Source organism: Aulonocara sp. 'chitande type north' Nkhata Bay, linkage group LG5 (assembly GCF_057382095.1).
Source record: "Aulonocara sp. 'chitande type north' Nkhata Bay isolate Kocher_YH1m ecotype deep benthic linkage group LG5, A_spYH_male_GT1.1, whole genome shotgun sequence".
NCBI lineage: Eukaryota > Metazoa > Chordata > Actinopteri > Cichliformes > Cichlidae > Aulonocara > Aulonocara sp. 'chitande type north' Nkhata Bay.
Window position 1 is genome coordinate 41,119,190 of NC_141348.1, and position 16,513 is coordinate 41,135,702.

The 16,513-nt window shown below is 40.2% G+C and overlaps 1 protein-coding gene across 2 annotated transcripts in view; it reads right to left on the minus strand.

Moving 5' to 3' along the window:
* Nucleotides 1-16,513, minus strand: part of LOC147331332 (uncharacterized) — a 47,402-nt gene that overhangs the window by 5,272 nt on the left and 25,617 nt on the right. For both annotated transcript variants that reach the window (XM_086293618.1, XM_086293617.1), the window contains 18 exons: nt 16,420-16,473; nt 16,002-16,055; nt 15,539-15,592; nt 13,820-13,873; nt 13,409-13,453; nt 13,222-13,320; nt 9,399-9,506; nt 9,206-9,259; nt 8,836-8,889; nt 8,639-8,692; nt 8,220-8,273; nt 6,256-6,363; nt 5,839-5,892; nt 5,652-5,705; nt 4,581-4,742; nt 2,295-2,402; nt 512-619; nt 196-249 (listed from right to left, as the gene is read on the minus strand). In XM_086293618.1, coding sequence (XP_086149744.1) covers nt 196-249; nt 512-619; nt 2,295-2,402; nt 4,581-4,742; nt 5,652-5,705; nt 5,839-5,892; nt 6,256-6,363; nt 8,220-8,273; nt 8,639-8,692; nt 8,836-8,889; nt 9,206-9,259; nt 9,399-9,506; nt 13,222-13,320; nt 13,409-13,453; nt 13,820-13,873; nt 15,539-15,592; nt 16,002-16,055; nt 16,420-16,473 — 1,332 coding nt within the window. The remainder of the gene's footprint in view (nt 1-195; nt 250-511; nt 620-2,294; nt 2,403-4,580; nt 4,743-5,651; nt 5,706-5,838; nt 5,893-6,255; nt 6,364-8,219; nt 8,274-8,638; nt 8,693-8,835; nt 8,890-9,205; nt 9,260-9,398; nt 9,507-13,221; nt 13,321-13,408; nt 13,454-13,819; nt 13,874-15,538; nt 15,593-16,001; nt 16,056-16,419; nt 16,474-16,513) is intronic.

A 16,513-nucleotide genomic window follows, 5' to 3' on the forward strand; every position in this document is an offset into this window, starting at 1 on the left:
GCATGTGATTGTATATTACAGGAGGCTGAATCTATAAAAGCATCTCATCAGGCTTCCGGCTGCAGTTTTGCTTTGCTTCACGCTGCTGCTGTTGTGCAGTCTTATGCCACTATTGTGCAATACTGATTTGAACGTTTCCAAAATATCAATAAGGGTATTAAAAATTGGATGATAAGACCCAGACTTGCTTCTCACCTTATTTCCAGGAGAACCATCTCTACCAGGAGGTCCATCAGATCCAGGGGTGCCCTGTCAGATAATGGAACCAAATCAAATGTTAATAGTTTCCACCAAACCAGATGTCCCCTTAACTGAATACAGATCAGCTGCATAATAAACCTGCTCCAATGAGGCGCAATATTAATGTGGTGTAAACACAATGCAAATGTAAACATGACACAACGGCGGTGCATAGTAACGGACTTCACCTGTCGGAGGAAAACAGCTGAGAGCCCTAATGTTGCAGATATGAATCTAATTCACACATGCTGCATGCTAGCTATTCCCTGACCTCTCTGCCAGGCTCTCCAGCAGGTCCAGTCAGTCCAGGTGGTCCAACAGGTCCAGGGGGTCCACGGTCTCCAGGACCACCAGAAGCTCCTTGCTTTCCAGGCTCACCCTGAGGAGAAATGAGAGAAAAGACTTTTAACTGACTTCATTCAGTTGTTACCGTTATTATTATTTATTTAGTCGGATTAGTCCGCTACATAGAATATAACATGTTTGATGAATGCTGTCATTTTATGTTAAAAGCTTAGCTTCTGCTGTAAAATTAGGAAAACAAGAAACAATTCTGGGGTCTTGTGGATATAGAAATAATGTCATATTTAATTTGAGTATGATTCTGGTCTGTAGTCATTGTCCTTTTTGTCGACCAATCACAGCTTTGTGAATGATCAGAGAGGATTAACTGAGCTTATAAAGGTCCTCATAGGCCACCTTAAAAACCTGTCAAGATGGTCATTATATATAACTGGGATAAAAGGGTACATTTTTGTACATAGTATGCTTGTGCATATTCCTACAGTACATATCAAATTTTATAAATCATTCATAAATATTATCCTCAAAAAGTAACTGAATCCACAGTTCGACTTCACTTCCGCTACTAAAATCATTTTCTCTGCTTGAAACATTCCTGGGTGACTTTCCTGGCATCACTGCTGTTTCCTTGGCATCCCTTTCATGCGTACGGATGAATAATTGATGGTGAGGACATGCCCACTGAGATGTTGTAAGTAGGGGACAAGCTCATGTCACGTATCTAATAGTGTGAGACGCAAGAAGGGGAGGCTTCTTGTCACATGTCATCTTGTGCATCAGATAGACTCACATGGAGAGCAGCCCTAGCTCATGTGAGATTCGATTTGACTGTGACCCAATTAGGGCAGCAGAATGACAGTGGAGCCTGTCTGAAGGCTTTGCACATTCACTCGTACTAAGTGACAAAACAGTAGGCACTCTGCTCTTAAGGCGTCTTCCTGAATATTTATTTTACCACCCTGTTTCTGAAAAAGTTGGGAGGCTGTGCGAAATGTTAACTGCAGTGCAAGGATTTTGAAACCTTTTGCAGGTATGAATGCAATGCACAAAAACAGAATGGAAAGTAGAGATTTGTAGTTACATTTGTTTACATTTTTGTTTTTAAATTGACAGATATTAAGTTGCTTCCAGCAAAGATATGGAAACACCTCAATCTGAGTAACTACAGACACACAAGTGGAAGAAATCCAAATAAGAAAAACACTTCAAATCTATGAGCTCCAACTTTACTGGATTAGAGTTTAAAAAACACCAAAACGATTACATAATTACATCACCAACTATTTTCAACACTGATTTTCTTTTCTTAAGTTGTTTTCTTGATCAATCAATTAATGTCAAAATGTCAAAATCCAAAAAAAGGAGGAAATCAATAAAAAAAATCAACGGGTAAGAAAACAACCTTTGTTCTCTAGTTTATCTGAAGCATGGAAAATTAATTGTATTACATTATATATCACAAATATTTATATCACAAATGATTTTGCTTATGTCTCATGACTAATACATGAGCTTATATTGTAATTTTATTTCAGCTCTATTACTGTGAATTAAATGTCTACATAACATTTCTACAAAATAGATAACAAACATTTTAAATTTGTAATGTTTGACTCTTGGAAATTATGAGGATCATATTTTAGGATTTATTCTGACATAGACTAAATAATGTGTCGTTTTATTAAACTAAATAACTGACAGACAATTTGCAAGTTGAATTTTATGAGTGGGTGAGTGGGTATATTACTTACAGAAGGTCCAGGCAGACCGGGGAAACCTCTCTCGCCACGCTGTCCAGGGAGACCAACAATACCGCGCTGACCAGCCAATCCCTGAGGACCTGAAGGACCAGGCGGGCCCTGAGAGGAGAAAAGTGGCAGAGCGGTGGTTATATAGATTTTTACTATTATTATTATTTTGGGTGGTTATGGATTAATTTAACAACTATCAACAAACAATTTTGATCATATAGGTATCAACAACCAAGAAAATCAGCTGAGAAAAATCAAGAGATTTTACAGTTTATAAATTTAACTTCTAGTTAAAACAAATCTGAAAACCTAAACCTAATCAATAAAAAAAAATCACCCAAACTAGAAAGTGCACAAATACTAAAACGAGTGAATACATGGATATAAAATTACAAACTAAACAATGTAATATAATATAAATAGGTTCAAGCACCTTTCATTCTGGTGTCCCATAGACTCTAATATATCTGCGTTTAGGACTAAATAATTTTAGCCACCGGTATAACAGGATGTCACACAGAAAGGTGACGGTGTCTTCAAAGAATTGTTTAAGAGAAAGAAAAATATATGATTGATAGTTAAGTAAGAGGACTGATGGGGCTCTAATTTCTATCCTTTTAATGTGAAGTTACAGTGAGAAGCCTTTCGTGGATAACAGCTAATAAAACACTCAAAGTGATCCATCAATCACCAGCCACTTTATAAGGCACGCCTGTTCCACTGATTGTTAGCGCAAATCTAATCATCCAATTATGTGGCAGCAAATCAGTGGCTTTAGGCAGGCAGACATTGTAAAGAAGATCTGCTGAAGTTCAAACTGAGAGTCAGAATGGGGAAGAAAGGGGATTTAACTCTTTTCCTCTTGAATGCGCAGTAGGGGTAATAACCCTTGTATATTTCAGGCCTGCTGATGGAGAAACAGAAGACCACGCTGGGTGCCGTTCCCATCAGCTAAGAACAGGAAACTGAAGCTGCGATTCACACAGGCTCACCTAACTGGTCAGCGGAAAGCTGGAAAGACATTATCTAATGAGTGTCTTCAGAACTAGGTTCAGGATAAAAAACATGCATGCATAAAAGTTGAGCATTGTTTAAATGCCACAGCCTGCATGTGTATTGTTGCTGACCATGTCTTTATGGCCCTTTATGACCACAGTGAACAGAAGGATGATGAAACATGTCACAAAGCTCAAACTGGTGTCTTGAACATGAGAATAAATTCACTATTCTCTGATGGCATCCACAATAGAGCAGCTTTGATTTGGGCTTTTTGTAAACAAAAGGGAGGGGGGGGGGGGGGGGGGGGGGTCTAACCTAGCAGCAGCAAGTTGTTCCTAATTAAGTGGCAGGTGAGTGTGCACAGTTCATTTAACACATACAGACATGCAAAAAAAAGAAAAAAGCCCGGAGGTTATGCAGGGCGCTATTTCTTGCAGGTTTTGTGATGTGTGATGACTTTTTGAGGCATCACTTTTGTTTACTGACAAACGCTCAATACAGTTCAAATACAATGCAAAGCAAAGATGTGTTTGTGTCCTATGATTTATCTCTTCTGTCATTTGCTACACATGGGATTTTATTCCCAGCTGCAGTTGCACTTTTCAGTGTCAGTCTCTCCATCACCTCTCCTCATCGCCACAGCTCACTCTTTCACATGTCCTCTCCCTGAAAACATGTCCACTATAAACAACTCACTCCAAGTGACAACTGAGCACCCAGTTCAGCTGACAAAGACTTTGATGTGCTGATACATGGTTCAAGGCTGAAAATCTGTAATCTATAGGATGGACGGAGTCTTGGCACAGCAGCTATCTTGATGTTTGGGTAAGCTATTGTCTGTGGTATGTATAGTATGGTATGTCATTGTCTTGACTTGTCACGTGTTTGTAACGGGCGCGTGCAGGCAGCTCTGGGGGTAGGCAAAGTAAAAGCCTGGGCTCCTGTCATCAGTCTGTCACTGGCCTGTGCTACCCTGTGCTGTCAGATGTCTCGGTCTGCTATTACAGCCAGTGATGGACACTGACAGCTCTGTGCAGTAATGGAGGGTGTTTCCATTACTGATAAAATTGGCTCTTTGGGCTGACAGAGCCACACAAACACCGACAGACGTGCAGAAAACAAACACATCTGATCATTTTCTACTCCCCAGAGTAGCTCTAACGACCGCCTAAATATGGTGCACTGAAGAGGTTTCAAGTATTACAAAGTAAAAAGGAGTTGCAGGTGATGCCAGCCAGTGTCTTGAGTGTTTTATGATGGAATCTGATTGTAGAATGAGAAACTCACAGGTGGACCATCCTCTCCAGCGTCTCCCTTCTCTCCGGGAGTTCCAGCGGGACCACGAAGCCCAGCATCACCCTGTCTGCCTGGAGGTCCACCATCTCCCCTCACGCCTTTGGGTCCATCTTTACCGGAAGGACCAGCAGGACCAGGAGGTCCAGGATTACCCTGACAAGTGTGAGGAGGAGGACACATAAATATGAATCATTACTGAAACATATGAGTATTTTTTGTTATTTTAACTATCCAGTGATGATATGTACAGCTCTATATGACTTCAAATAACACATAGACTGTATATTAGAACCCTTACAGGGTTAGCCTGTTTTCTCACAATATGTTTCTTTGCAGCATGTCTGCAGAAAATGAAAATCTAAGCAAACACACTGTGGTGAAGTGTGGAGGTGTTGAAACAGCAAAGGTAAGCACTTTATAGGTGCAAATTACAAGGTTTCCTATGACACAAAGAAGTCAGGCAGCATTAGAAAACACATCCCTGTATCTGTTTCACAACAGTTTCTCTTGCTTAAAAAACACAAATTAAACCAGCTGTTCTTTTTTTCCCATACCTGTGATAGATGTAGTTTTATCTTTATCTTTTTATATAAACTCCACAGTCAGACAAAAATAGATTTTTCTGAAATTATATCAACTACAGTTATACACCAGCAAATATAATTACGATTTATGTTTTCTGGCTCGGTTTGGGAACCCAGTAAACCAATTCAGAATTGATCTTTTCAAAGGATGGCATGGATGCCCCATCAAAGGTCAATAGATGGTTGATGATTTTGAAAATATAGCTTTTGCAGATTTATTCAAAGCCATTTAAACATCAACAGGAGTTTCTGGAACTATGGGGAGATTCACCACCATCTTTAAAATGCTGAATAGGGAATATATTCAGCAGAAGCACACGATAATCAACAGCTTACAGAAAACACTTTATTTTTGCTTTTCCTTTAATTTTTCATTTGCTCTTATCATACTCTTAGTTTTGGTATCACCACTACACGTGTAAAGCTGCACATGGAGTCAGTTTGATGGAGGGTTTAGTCATCAGGACGCTGAACTTACATTGGGGCCAGGGGGTCCAACTCGGCCGGCAGCCCCCGGGAAACCAGTGGCACCCTAACAGAGATGGGCGCATTTAGACAGAGTCACAAATAAAATCCTAAAATAATGCTTCCTGCACATGTTATTATGAGACAAGAGTAAAATAATTTAAAAGTGAGACTCTTTGGTATAGATAAAAATCACTTACAGGAGGTCCCTGAGCACCACGAGCACCTTTAGGTCCAGAAACACCCGTGGGACCCTGAAATGAACATATTCTGTGTTACACTCTGACATTTGTTGTATTTTATAGTAGCTCGTTTCTGTCAGCTAGTTTCTTATTCTGCCTTATGTAGCACAATCACCACCAACAGTTGCTGTCACTTTGTAAACTCCACCATGCATGTTTAAAAGAGAGGTAGAAATGAATGTTTTGCTGATTTGTGCATACATAACAGTTTCTCTTCTTGTAGGAAAAACTGTCACTCAGTGCCTGTCGTACTGTTATATAAAGCTTTTGATTAATAAGAAAAACTGGGATACAAACATCCAGTGTTTTTGTGCAACCTTATTTTGGGTTTAGAAAACATATTTATAGTGAAATAATACATGTAGTGACACTTACAGCGGGTCCAGGGGCTCCAGATGGTCCTTGGGGTCCAGGAGCACCAGCGTCTCCCTTCTGTCCAGGTTCTCCCTGCTCTCCCTTGGTTCCAGGCTGACCGTCAGCACCCTGAAAGCAAAAGACAGAAACAGCTGTTGATATACATCAAAGGAAAAAAAGTGAAAGGACTATGTCTTAATAATCAAATACTTTCAAAGGTCTTTCACAATTACCTAAAAGAATTGTTTAAAGGCTCATTTTACACATGGAGTTCTGTTTACCTGCTAACACTGCATGTAACATGTAACCTGTGTGGATCCATTATCATATATTAAATGGTTTGTTAAATTATCGGTTAACAGATCTAACTAAAAAATATAAGATCTAAGATAAGATGACATATCTTCACTTGTCTTTTGTGTCGCTGCAATACCAAACTGCTTAAGTACCCCATTTATGATGGAGAAGTACATCAAATTATGCACAAATCTCTGTTTTTAAATCCCAATCAAGTCAGGCCATTGAGTTTATGACTCTCGTCTACAAGTGCTACTGGTGCAGCATTTAGCCTCGTTGTGCCCACAGCGTCTGTGTTACATACACTTTAAAGTGGACCTATTATATTTTTTCTTTCACAGCTCTCAGTTTAAAACATGACCAAAGGTTCAAATGATGCAGTCAGTGAATAGTAATGCCCAAAAGCTCAGGCATTAATCTGCTCTAAATACTCAATTTCATGCACTTTTTTTCTCTTTTGAAGATGTGGGTCATGTAGGCATGTAGCTCTGTGTGGAACTACATAAGCCCCACCTGCATTTCAAATCTTCTGTCTTACTGGGACAGCCAATTAGAAGAAAGCTAGCTTAAAGGAAGGAGAGCTGTGGCTTTAGACCAGCGGTCCCCAACCTTTTTTGCGCCATGGACCGGTTTATGTCCGACAATATTTTCACAGACCAGCCTTTAAGGTGTTGCGTATAAATACAGTAAAACAGTACCGGTACCAAAAAAAAGGAAGATTTATTCATAATACACGTGAAAAGACCCAGATAAACCGAGGTAATGTTGTCCTCGGGTCAAAAATGGTCCCTGGGTGAATGGCAAACAAGTATATGGGAATCCCGAGGACAACACAAGGGTTTTAACGATACATACAAAAAAATAACACTTAAAACCGATAAAAACCCTGAAAACCATACATTTCACATGCGAGCCTGAACTCTCACGACCCGGTACCAAACAACTCACGGACCAGTACCGGTCCGTGGCCCGGGGGTTGGGGACCGCTGTTTTAGAAGATCAACTGAACTTGAGCTGCATTGAGAAAGGATAAAATAACAGCTGCTCTAGGAGAGTCCAAGAATACAAATACAGAGCTGGGGTAGGACATGAGATATAATTACACAACAATTTCAAAACTTTTAATTGCAGCTCCTAATGTACTGTGATAGTTGGTGTGCTCTGAAACAAATAGCATTTAGATACCTTGTAATGTTATTCATCCTGACAGAAAATCAATAATTAATCATTGTGTAAGGTAGAGAAAAAACAACCTGTTTAGAGATAAATTGTGCTGCCACAAATATATTGATGAAATCCATTTGGAGGGATGCAGCTTATTAAAAAACATCTATTTTATGTCCATCGTGAGTCTTTGGCAATAACTAAATGGATGTTTGACAAAAAGACACTAATTTCCCTCCACAGATATTACACCGAGGAAACAAGACGTGTCAAGATAAAGAAAATAATAATTCACAGAGGCCTAAAACTGACGTAAAGGCAGTTAGACGTCCAAGTGTTTCTAGATATGAGCGGTAGAAAAGCCCCGCCATGTAGATGCAGTTATTTTTTTACTTGCAGTTAAATAAGCAAGTTGAACCACTTTAAAGTAAAATTATACTTCTATTACTTTGCTAACAAGTCGAAACATAAATCACTCAGGAGTCTGCAGTAAGATTAGTTCATGGTGATGGCTTTCTACTTACTGGGGGTCCAGCAAAGCCAGCAGGTCCAGGAGGTCCAGTCTCACCCCTGTCACCCTGAAAGATGAAGACACAGAGGCATTAAAAACTCAGGTGTTAGGCCAACTGAGAGAAATGGCGGATCTGTTGAGACCAATGTTTTAAAAATAGTTGCTCCAATACTTCAAAATGCCTGGCTCTAAAGGAAAACTGAAAAGCTTAAGTATAAATATAAGAATAAAGAAAGATGATGATAATTCAGGCTGAGGTGCTGAACTGTGACACCATAAACCAGGTGAACGAGATCTATAAGAGCATGCATGCTGCCTAAAAGCCTTAATATAATATACTAATATATGATGATTTGACCTAGTCACTGTGCATGCACCAAATTCCTAGTCTGATATGTTTTCTTTACTAAAACAAAAAACTGTGACACTCACAGGAGCACCGCGGACACCAGGAGCTCCAGAAGGACCAGCAGGACCAGATTCACCCTGCGAGAAAATACAGGAAGAACATCAGCAACATCATACAGAAGGTTAACTTTACATTATAGAAACCTACTTAAATAAAGACTTGTGCAGAACAAGACATTACATCATTTAGATCAAATAAAATAAAAGTAAAAACGCCTCACCTTCTCACCATTGGGACCAGCAGGACCAGGGGGACCAATGGGACCAGTGAGACCCTGAAACATGAAACAAAAAAGTATAGTTAGTATAAAGACTTGGAGAGGTTTGTAGTGTGAGAACAGAGACTTCACACTTTGCTTTAAAATGAGCAGCGGGAATAACAAAACACTTTTATTCTAAAGAACAAAAGAATGAATATTTTAGATTTCAGATTACATTTAAAGTATAATATGCTGTAAATAAGAGATTCACATGTGCAGATAGATATGTATGCAACATTTTATTTCCAGGAAATAAATGAAAGTCGTTCTATCTGTATTCAGCAGAAGCTACTGTCATTCACGAAAACCCAAATGAATGACAGTCACTCACTCTGGCACCATCTTTGCCTGGAGCACCTTCGGGTCCTTTCTCTCCAAGGTCTCCCTGTGGGGATAAAGAACTGAATTAAAGTCTGTCGTGTGACAAGAAAATATGCATAAATTTATACTCAAGTAGGGAAAATTCCACAAATTGAGTGTTTATGCATTCAGTTTGCTAACACTTGTTTCCCATCATGGCTTACTCTGTCTCCTTTGGGTCCGGGAATACCAGCACCTCCTCTCTCTCCAGGCATACCCTGCAGGCCAGGGGGTCCCTGAGCCCCTGCAGTACCTGCAGGTCCAATCGCTCCCTATTATTAATCAAAAATATAATGAGATGACAGGTTTGGGTTCAAAGACAGGAGACATTTCAACTGTTTACTTTCTCTAAGCACCTGCTACACATGCACAAAGATGTTTTATACCTCCTGATTCAGTCAAGGTCTTTAAAAAAGACTTGCAAAAAGGCTTGTGATGATGTTCTGTCACATTTCAGACAGATTCTGCTCGGGCTTTGTTTAATAACCCACAATATGAGTCAGAAACACAAACACGGTGCCGTCTCAGAGTGAGAGAACATCTGCTCATTCAACAAAAGAGGCCGATGCTCATCTTTGTCCCTGCCTGTTGTCTTCAAGGTTAACAGATGACTGTCATGGTCTCCGCTCCTCGTCAGCTGACAGCCGTCAGGTGTTTTGTTTTTGTTACCTTTCTCTCTCACCTCTGCTCTCCCTTTCTCTCTCGCCCTCTTCCATTCTCTCTTTCTCCTGCCGGGGCGGAGCTCAGTATGGGCTCCTGCCCCTGGCCTACGCACCTGGAGGTGATCAGCACATCTGTCGCTGATCATGAAAGATTGGAACCCTTCTTAAGAGGGCGAGTCTGCTCTACTCGTCGCTGGATCGTTGAGTCATCAGCGTCAGTCGTCCTGTATTTTGTAAAGTCAGTTTATGAGCATGTCTGAACCAGGAGACTAATGGTTTTTTTTCTGCCTGTGCATAGATTGCCTCTGGACTTGTTCTTCCCCTGTGCCTGGCGACTGAACGGGAGCAAGAGAGATAAAGGAGAGGAGATGTGCTAGGACTGAATGGAAACTTTCCCTTCCTGGACTCCTGCCTCTTTCACTCCTGGACCCTGGAACCCTGGCCCCTTTTTCCTTTGACACCATTATGTGTATATATGAATTCCACTGTAGGAAACACTGTAAATAAATGCACCTTTTGAAGGCACTAGTGGTCTGCGCGTGAGTCCGATCTACGAAACCTGACAATGACTGAGAGAATAAAAGAGAAAATAATCCTGCCAACTTCTTTTTCTTCTTGCTACAGAAGAATGTTAAAAAAAAGCCTGACTCTCTAATGAGTCGGTCACTTTTAATTTAAACATAAAGACATCTTAATTTCAGGTGTTTTGCTGTGATGGTGGGTTTACCTTTAATTCTGTTATTAAAAGGACAAAGGGCGTTTTATCATAAAGGCACGAATCTCTATTTCACACATCAAAGCTGAAACAATTGAAAGCAAATGCAGACTTTGATTGTTTTTTTTAAAAAGTACTCCTATAGGCTCACTCTGAGTCAAAACTTCAGCTGTGCTGCGGTGCTTTATCGTGCAGCCTATAAATCAGACACACGCAGCATTTCTTCTGCCTATCATTAAGCCATGACCACAGGGCTAACACAAGCACAACACTGGCTGTGAATACTATAGAATAATACTCTAACTCAAAGAGGCCGACAAACGATCCCTCTTATAAAACAAATCGTTTTCAGAGACTTGCTTTTCTACAGAGTGTTGGTTCATCCCTTCTTCATCGTCACCACCATCACACTCACAGTCTATAATCCTCATCCTCTAACCACTTATGTCTGGGGATGAAAACCTATGAACTGGGATTAAAATCCGACCAGATAACAATCCCAAAGTGGGAATTGCAGCCTCTCTGAGCTCTTCCTCTGCTCACAGTGCCATTGTGACAAATCACTGCAGTGGCTGGAAATTGCTGACAGATGGCAAGTGAGTGTATAGCCTGACTGGAGACACACTGAGCCATCAGCTGCAGTGAATGTAGGAAATATTTTATTTTGTTTTAAAGTATTATAAATTTATGAAATAACATGAATGCAGAAAACAGAAATAAAGCAAACGTCCAGACCTGAACTGCTGACTGACGCTCAATTCTAGTTACTGATGGCTCTTCAACCACTAATCCTCAACTTTTGACAAAACTGTGTTTGCTTGTGACTCATATCTACAAAGCAATTATTCACAAGAACCCAAAGGAAGAAAGTTTAAAAGTAAAGGAGAGCTTATTAAAAATATGTTTTCTTCTGTTTTCCACTCTTTGAATTACATCAGAGATCTACTATTTTAGTCAGTAAAAAAAAACCTAAGGATGCTGAACTTAAATTGTCTCAGGAATTAGAATTTTTTAGCCTCTAGGGGAAAATAGGCTTTTACTCAGTCTAGGAAACACTGAAAGTTTAGCTTTGGAAGCAAAGAAAAAGCTTATTAAGGTTAGAAACCTGGTGGCCAAATGTAACTCTGTTGATTTAGCATTAGCTCAACAGTACAACCTGCACAGGAGCAACCTTACACCAACATTTATCAGGCACATGTGTTATTAAAAAGACAAATGCAAACATTAGATCATGAAGGAAAAAGCTGTTCTGTCTCAACAAAAGAAAGAAAAATGCTCTGCTTCAGTCCAGCCACACCGTAGAGACCTCAGTTACAGTCGGTGTGAGGTTCAGTCGATATCCTGAAGCACACACGTGAGCAAACGATGGTGTTTAATGACTTCTGCAGAATAACATCGTTAAATATTTAACCCTCATCTATTATTTTGCAACAAAACCACTCCATCAGATTTTTGAGTCTTTTGATTTCCCCCCCGCAGACACTGTAAGCATGTCCCTCACGGTTACGGTGTCTGCAGACATGACTTTGTTATCGAACTCTGAATGTCCAAACACAGGGATTAAAAAATGTTTAGATATTGTGCTATATATCTTTGGAATGGATTACGTTTCTCTGTGAGGAAAAATATGAATCTGAATGAACTGTACATAATTTAAGTTTAACAAAATGAACTGCATTGCATCTCAGTCTTTACTACACTATATTTATCTAAAGCAGCTGACAGCCTGCACAGGGAGCGCAGGCAGGATGGAGTGGATGAAGACGAGTGTCTGGGGTGATTTGTGACAGCAGGATCGTAAAGAGAGTGAAAGGGAAGGTTTAAAAGATGGTAGTGAGACGGGTATGATGTGTGGTTTGGAGATGGTGGTGCTGACAAAAAGACAGGAGGCTGAGCTGAAGATGTTAAATTTTCATCGGGAGTGACCAGGATGGACAAGATTTTACAATGTGTATTTTAACTTTGGTTTATTGATTTTAGGTGATGGTTAGATAGCATGTACATTTTTACCTAGCATGGCTCCTGTCATGCAATACTTCCAAATGTTCTACCAGGGAAAGGAAGGTTTGTGCTCTCTTTTTAATCCTCCTTATACTTTGTATCTGTAATTCTGTTGTACATTCTTGTATAATGACAACAAAGTATCTTATATTTACTGGAATAAAATAAAAGCTATAAATGAACCAGTTTAGATTATGACCTGTAGTCTGGGACCTGATAGGCACTTAAGTTGATTCGTTTTTTTTTTCTTTTTTTAAAGAAAATGCAATGCGATTCAAAACTGGAAAACTGAGCAGAGGTTTTATTGTCATATACTGTCACATACTAACTAGACTGCTCAGTGCAGCAGGGTGAGGAATGATGCTGCCCGCTTTCTCTAATTTTAGGCTGAAAACACCAAATATACGCTAAAATGCTGAGTACACACAGCTTAACTCGCAAACACTCGAGCTAATTATTATTCAATTATACGCTCAGACTGCTCTGTTTCTGCTGCCTGTGATAAGAATATTGAAAATCTCACTGTGTTTCGCAGTGGGTTGGGTGAACCTCAGGGAGCAACATTTAATCAGTTAAAAAAACATGCTTGTTATTGGCTGCTGGACTCACCTTGGGTCCGTCAGTTCCAGGAGTTCCAGGCAGACCTCTGGGTCCCTGCAGACCCTGAGGGCCAGCGGCTCCTCTCTCGCCGGGAAAACCACGTTCTCCCTGAACAGTAGCACAGTGACAATCAGCGGCATGTATGTTAATCAGCAGCCTACAGTATAATGAAATTATGTTAAGATCGTGAACTTACTCTAGGTCCAGTGGCACCAGCAAGTCCAGCCTCTCCAGGAACACCCTTGAATGGTGAAAAGAAAGAGAAGCTAAAAGACCTGCAAGACTATCGCTGTTGAGATACTTAGTTATGCTTTATACTCATAGCACTAACCAAACTAAATTAAAGCCAAAAAGCAAATATTAAGTGTAATTATATATTTTTAAGAGTTTAGAAATCTGGTAGATGACATCTTAAGTCTTAAGACTTTTGCAGTCACTGATAACGTTGGAAAAAAGCAGCAGCGCTTAAACTGTTTAATTACCTGTGTAATTAATCTGAATCATGACCTTGGAGTAAGTACATAAATTCCTATCTTATACTCTATCTTTGTATACTTTTTTAAATCTTTGTCTTATTTGTCTTATTTGATCATGAAAGTGCACAAACCTGATCTCCAGGCTTTCCTCCCTCACCAGGTGGACCAGGAGGGCCAGGAAGACCCTGTGTGCAGGAGAGAAGAAGCATTAACACTGAATGCAGCGAAGATCCAAGTCTGCACCCCCCTACGCTTCAGATGGTGTTATTGTTGCATGAACGTGTCTTCAGGCCTGCAGTGCTGACAGGAGTTACATATCACTTCCTGTGGACTGAATTATGGCTGTCACGTATGACTCCATCTTCCTGTCAGTATGTGTCTCTGTCACCGGAAACTTGGGAAAGATCAGGTGATTTGTGGCTGAATAACAACATCTTCTTTTTTTCATGTTGAAACATTTTAATTTACTGCATTGCCATGGAAACACAGTTCAGGGAAAACTCATAAGCTAACTCGTTAGAACATCAATAAGGAGCTTGGGAAATTGTTAATATGCTCGGAAAAGATCTCTGCTGCTAAAAGGTGGCGCTATGACTGGAACTCAGTAATGACATGTACAAGTGAAAGAGCCGCAGTTTGATCCTGTGAGGGGATACAACTTCCTCTGGGGCTGCATCACAAAGGTCATCTGGTAAAGAAACATATCTGCCAACCTGTTAAATATGCAGAGCCACCTGCTGCAGCCATCCTTTCTGAATAAGGGAGCATATGGAGGAATGTGTGAGACCACGCCTCTTAATCTGTGAATTCAGGTGTTTTCAGTCCTGTTGCCACATGTGTATAAAATCAGGCACCTGGCCAGCAGACTGCTTTTACAAGAACGAATGGGCTGCTCTACAGAGCTCATCATATTCCAGCATGGTACTCGAACAGGTTGCCACTCGCAACAAGTCAGTTCGTGAAATTTCTGCCACTGTAGATATTCCACAATTCGCTTTAGTGGCTCACCATGTAAAGTCACAGAGCGGGTTTGCGAAGAGTCAGCAGAGCATCGTGTGTAAAAGTCACCAGCTCTGCTGACTCACTGACTGCAGAGATCTAAGACTCCTCTGGCATTAACATCAGCACATGAAGTGTGTGCCGGGAGCTTCGTGGTATTGATTTCCAAAACAACAGTTTCCTGTAGCTGTAACGTGCAGGTGGCCCAGTATCAAACACTGAAAAGGAACATTTGAGCTGGCAGAACAACAGTTTCCTTATTGTCACCTATAACTAAAATTTGTTGCACTGCTGCAGCAGGACCTAATGTCAAGTCACAGTTTTGAACACTTTGGATTATAAATGTCTTTAGATTTTGCAAGATTAAGTAAAATTGCTGCACAGGATACATGTGCCCAGCAAGTTTGGCACATCTAGGTGAAACCATACGTGTGAGCCATTCTGCAACACTCATACCCAACATATGACTCGGTGACAGACGTGCCCAGTTTCAGAGTTTTTGAGCCCCTTTAGCTGCAGTTTTCTAGCTAAATAGTAGACATAACCTAATCTTACCGGGCAAATGTTTCCTGAATGCTCACAACACGTAATTCATGTAATTAACATACATGTTAAATATGTGTCATTCCATTAAAATATACTTTAATGGAATGATACATATATTTCTCTGTTGCACCATAAACAACTGTGATCATAGAAAAAATAAGTGGTTCGCAATTCTGGCACTGCTCAGCAGAAGAAAAGCAATAAACTGAAGTTTCTATGTATAACTGCACAATATAAAAGTAGTGATACAACTGCTCATATATGCTCACAGGTGTTATAGCAAAGCGTTAAGTATGCAGACTCACCTGGAAGCCAGAGGGACCAGGCTGTCCTTGCTCTCCTCTTTCTCCAGCAGGACCCTAAAAGTCATAATTACAGTCACTTTACAATTCATTAAAATTGTGCAATTTCACGTCTGGCTGACAGTTAAAATGGTGGGAAAATTCTGCAAAACCTTCCACTTCTTAGTAAACATTATAAAAATAAAATATTTATCATATACAAAATGTTCTCTAGTTCAAAAAGGTTTGTTTAGTTTGCTGAAACATAATCTTCAAAAGAAGTTGAAAGTCTGTAAGTCAGTGATGGTGTGACGTGATGTACAGACAATTTGGTCAAGGACTTTTTTTTCCAGACAGAGCTACGATAGAAGCAGTCTGGGAAATGGAGATAACAAAGACTGCTTCTAAGTGCAGACGTAGAAAAGGGATAAGATAATATCGGTGTTGAAGGTATATAAAGTGGCATGGGAGCGATAGAGATACGTACAGCAGGGCCAGGGGGTCCAGCTGAGCCAGTTTCTCCATCTTTGCCGGGCAGACCCTGGGGAGACGAAGAAAGAGAGAGCCAGAGGAGGATGGGGTGGGAGGTGGAGGAGGAGGTTTGACAGATATCAGCACTAAAGCCAAAGGTGATGCTCTTAACTGGGCAGACATCTGACAGATATATAACTGAGGCTTCTCGTGCTGAAGCTGGACTCTGTGAAACTGTGTACTTGAAAAATGAAGCTAATCAAAAGTTTATAGTTTCTGACAATAACAAATATTTGGCTCTAAAAAGAGACTTTACTTTAGCATAACATGTTTATGTTTTTATGCACGTGATTAATTAATGCTTCATAAAAACACAGCAGTCAATCTGAGGAGCGTTAGTTTCAAAACATAAAATGGAAACACGATGAACGTACTCTCAGACCAGGAGCTCCAGCCAGTCCTTTCTCACCAGACTTGCCAGGTTCACCCTTAGAAAAGCAGAAATAAAATCCAGTGGTTAGTGAAAAT